The sequence below is a fragment of the Mastomys coucha genome, unplaced genomic scaffold (assembly GCF_008632895.1).
Source record: "Mastomys coucha isolate ucsf_1 unplaced genomic scaffold, UCSF_Mcou_1 pScaffold18, whole genome shotgun sequence".
Lineage (NCBI taxonomy): Eukaryota > Metazoa > Chordata > Mammalia > Rodentia > Muridae > Mastomys > Mastomys coucha.
Window position 1 is genome coordinate 94,407,450 of NW_022196900.1, and position 4,747 is coordinate 94,412,196.

Below are 4,747 nucleotides of genomic sequence, written 5' to 3' on the forward strand. Positions count from 1 at the left end.
TCTGAAAAGTCCTGCGACAGAGACTTCATCAACTTCCTGGAAGCCTGTCTCATCTTGACCCCAGTCCTGTTAGTGGGAGGCCAGCCTTAGCTCGCACAATTCTGTAAGGAGAGGATGGGTAGGAAACACGGATCCTCCCTGATCCAGCACCAGGCGGCAGCGTCCTTAGGCACAGGGCTCCCGGTGATGCCAGGCCCAGCGTCCTTAGGCACAGGGCTCCTGGTGATGCCAGGCCCAGCCCTTACTGGGGTGACATCTGTTCCTCAGGCCAGTGAGATCATCTTGGAGATCAAGAAGGCATTTGAGGAGAGTCTGAGCACTCTGAAGTGGATGGATGAAGAGACTCGGAGATCAGCCAAGGAGAAGGTAAGGCTGCCTGGCGGTTCAGAAGGCGCTCAGCTGCCAGGCTAGGAGCAAAGCTGTGTTCTGGGAAGAGGAAAGCGGGTGGGAGAGGCTCTGTCCGGTGTGTCCGGATGCCATTGTGCCCTACGACTCTGGTGGGACTCTGTCCGGAGACAGCCTATAGCAGAAGGGGGAAGGGCGAGGGGCATGCACACCCTGCAAGGGGCTAGAACAACCCTTTCATAAGAGCCGACTCCTGTGGTAAGTAACCTGTCCTCACTCATTCCTGCAACTGTGGCTGTCATTCATGAGGACCCAGGAAGGCTGTGTGACCCAGGCGCCTCTCAGCACTGTTCTGCTCAAAATTCAGTTACAGTGCATAAACTGGGGGACACATCCAAACCATAATGCTCTCTTGGGGGAAATGACATTTCATCAGAATTTACCAGACTCCTACCGGGGGAAAAAGATGCAGAGTCCTTAAGGAGGCGGGAGGCTAGCCCTGCCTCTCCTCGGCACGGACCCTGAGCCGGACCTCACAGAGCTGGGGCAAGCTTGGCCAGCATCGTTTGACACCGTCTTACTCCAGTCCCTCCAATCCTCCTGTCCAGGCGGATGCTATCTACAACATGATAGGCTACCCCAACTTCATCATGGACCCCAAGGAGCTGGACAAAGTGTTCAATGATGTAAGTGGCTCCCACCTGCCCCTCAAACTCCCAGAAGCCCATGTGAGGAAAGGCCAGGGTGGTGGCTATCAGCCTGTACCAATATGATGTGGGGTAGGGTTTAGGGATATGGGCATGAAGAAGGTTTTCCATGTTCCTTTGTGTTCCTGGGTCCGTGGGGGTCCCTGTCTCCCCAGAGCCACCATCAGCCATTGCTCTGCAGTTATTACTGGAACACAAGCTCTGTGCCTCACTAGGAATTGGCTGGCTCCAGGGAGGGAGTGGGAATGGCTAGGGCAGGGGACCTCAGTGGTACAATGTGTGCTTAGAGTGTGTGTGGCCATAGGTTCCATCCCCAACACGTGGGACAGAAAAAGGATGGGGGGGGGGGTCAGGGAGAATGGGGATTAGCCAGACATGGTAATGTGTGTCTCTAATCCTAGCACTCCAAAAGCTGGGGCGGGAGCAACAGGGTTCAAGGCCATCTTTGGCTACTTGGCAAATTCAAGGTCAGCCTGGACTATAAGGTAGACCCTATCTCAGACAGACAGACAGACAGACAGACAGACAGACAGACAGACAGACAGACAGACAGATGAAAAGAATAAGGGAGGTACTGGAGAGTTGGCTCGGTGGTCCAGAGCACATACTGCTCTTACAGAGGACTGGAGAATTGGGCTCCCAGCACCCACACTGGGCACAGTTCCTGACCTTCTGCAACTCAGGCTCCAGTAGGTATGACTCCTCCTGGCTTCCATGGCCACCTCGTCACACACACATGTACAGTAGCACACACGCATGTGCATGTGTGTACACATACATTTTTTAAAATAATTACTTTGAGGAAATGAAGAAAGTCGATCTTCAAAGGTACGGTGAGAATTAACGACCCTGCAGCCTCTGAGTGAGCAAAGTGAGCCCCTTACCTGCTACTGCTGCTCCCAGACATCCTCCTGCCCCAGCCCCCTCCCCCCCATGAGCTCCTCTCTTCCTTCCTCAGAGAATGCTGTGGCATTGACCTTGAAATGCTAATGGAAAGAGGAAGCTTACTTGCCAGGCTCCCGCATCAAGGGGTAATTGCTGGAGGCCCTGCCTCTTGGAACTGTCAGGGAATCCGCTACCTTGAGTGACTGTAGTTCTGAGACTAGGTCCTCCAGGTTCTCACAATTGGAGACTGTCATTTGGGGCACTTTTGACATTACATTAGCCTCACCTCTGGGTTATATTTAAAACCTGAATCCATGAAAATTACCTCTGGGGCTGTCAGACTCTGTCTGAAGCTCCAATTCCGTGAGAATCACTTAAAGTGTCCCCAAGTATCAGGACGTCAGATCCAAGGACTCCTGGAGGCCGCCAGGTGCTGCCCCAGGACCTGACTTTTCCCTGGGAGCCAGTGCCTGACAGCTGTTCCATAGCCAGAAATGCATCTGAGCAAGGGCTCTGCATTTGTCAGGGACAAAGAAGCCAGGCTAGGTGTTGTGGGGTGTCAGAGGCTGTGTACCCCAACACTTCTGAGATAGAGTCCAGCTCCAGTTCCATGGGGAACTATTCAATTAAATTAGTTTTTATTTTACTGCTGGCCTTACATAGTCCAGGCTAGCTCTGAACCCTGTAGCCAAGGCTGGCCTTGAACTTCTAATCTCTTCCTGCTGGTACCTCCCCAGTGCTCAGATTATGGGCATGCATTACCATGCTTAGTGCTGGGGATTGAACCCCGGGGTTTTGTTCATGCTAGGCAAGCAGTCTTCCAGTGGAGTTGTACCCCTGCCCAACTACATTAAAATTTAAAAGTCACATAAACAGGTCGGGCAGTAGTGGCACACGCCTTTAATCCCAGCACTTGGGAGGCAGAGGTAGGCAGATTTCTGAGTTCGAGGCCAGCCTGGTCTACAGAGTGAGTTCCAGGACAGCCAAGGATACACAGAGAAACCCTGTCTTAACAAAACAAAACAAACAAACAAGCAAAAAAAAAAACAAAAACAAAAACAAAAATGGCACATAAACAACTTGAAAGTATTTCAAATAGTGTTTACCATATTGGCTAGAGGGCTGGAGAGATGGCTCAGAGGTTAAGAGCACTCACTGGCTGCTCTTCCAGAGGTCCTGAGTTCAATTCCCAGCAACCACATGGTGGCTCACCACCATCTGTAATGGGATCTAATCCCCTCTTCTGGTGTATCTGAAGAGAGCCACAGTATACTCACATAAAACAAATAAATCTTTTATAAAAAACTGACCATGTTGGCTAGGACAGGCATAAGATGTGTCTGTCAGCACTGGGCATATTCTTGCTGAAGTCCCAGGTGCTATGTTAGGGCATCTCACAGCACTATGACCCTCTCAGGCACTCTTGGATAACAACAGTTCTAGAGTGTCTTTGAAAGGGACACTCAAGGCAAAGGGAGAACTTGAGCCCTCCATTCCAGTCTCTGGGGGCCTCAGTTCTCGTGGTTCTAGAAAGTTCCCAGCCTGACCGTGCTCTTACCGGAGTCTCTGCTTTATTTCCTCAGTACACAGCAGTTCCTGATCTCTACTTTGAGAACGCCATGCGCTTTTTCAACTTCTCATGGAGGGTCACAGCAGACCAGCTCAGAAAAGCTCCCAACAGAGATCAGTGAGTTCCCCAAGGTGTGGGCTCCTTGCACATCGGGAGACCCAGAGTGACCTGGGGGGTGGGGGTGGGGCACTTGGCTTCATCGATTGCTTGCTTGCCATGAGCCAGATATGGCTGTCATAAGCGCCCTCTGAGGAGTGGAATTGGTTCTCTGGCTTGTAAGACCCAAGGCCAGACCAAAGGTTCCTGACTCAGGGCAGGTGGGTCAGCTCACCCCACACTGGCCTGCTGGCAGAGTGGCCAGCACCCCAGAGCTGAACAGAGAGCTGGCTTCCTGTCCCAGCACGCTCACTCAGCAGCCTTCAGAGCTTGCTTCTCCTTCTTGACCGTGGGAAGGAAAAAGCTTGGTCTTGGGTCATTGGGCAGGCCCCCATGTGGTCCTCCATTCCTCCTGAACAAAAGCAGTGGCTTTTCCATAGGGGTTTGAAGAAGGTTCCGGATGGGCACCAGCAGCAGCAACTGCTGAACCACACTGTACCACATCAGCATCCCTGAGGGGCTTTTTCATAGTCACAGCCTTGAGACTGGGGTGTGGCCCCGTGATAGAGTCCCTGCCTTTCACTGGAGGATCTAGGCTTGATCCCCAGCTGTGCAAACAAACCCCAAAGCCTCTTAAGTCAGAATAACCCAGAGTGAGATAAAGTGTCTGTCTTTCATTGTTTTTGAGTTTGGGGTTTTAACATGCTGTTCAGGATTGCCATGAACTCCTGAGCTCCACTGGCCCTCCTGCCTCTGTGTCCCCAGTGCCTCACCATGGGCACATGCTGCTGTGTACAGCTTTGGGTGTGTTAGTATTTTCTTTAGTTAAAAAAAAAAAGTGCTTGCTATAGAGGTATGGCAACACTGTGACCTGTCACCTTGGTGCAGGCAAAGGAGACAAGATCCCAGGGCCTCTTCCCACCTGCCAGTGTAGTCAAACTGGCAAGCTCCAGGTACCATGAGAGATCTTGTCTCAAGAAATTGAGGTGGATGGCAATAGAGGAAGACACTCAACAATGACCTCTGGCCTCTGCACACGCGGTGTGCACACATGCACACACATGCATATGCCACACTCACAAGTAAATAAATAACACTCAAGCACATGCCACACACAAACACAGATGGATGGATGGATGGATGG

At 51.7% G+C, this 4,747-nt stretch overlaps 1 protein-coding gene across 2 annotated transcripts in view; it reads left to right on the forward strand.

The window, feature by feature from the left end:
* The window catches only part of Ece1 (endothelin converting enzyme 1), a 100,510-nt gene that overhangs the window by 85,835 nt on the left and 9,928 nt on the right, over window positions 1-4,747 (forward strand). For both annotated transcript variants that reach the window (XM_031379149.1, XM_031379148.1), the window contains exons 12-14: window positions 268-366; window positions 954-1,031; window positions 3,521-3,624. In XM_031379149.1, the coding sequence (XP_031235009.1) occupies window positions 268-366; window positions 954-1,031; window positions 3,521-3,624 (281 nt within the window). The remainder of the gene's footprint in view (window positions 1-267; window positions 367-953; window positions 1,032-3,520; window positions 3,625-4,747) is intronic.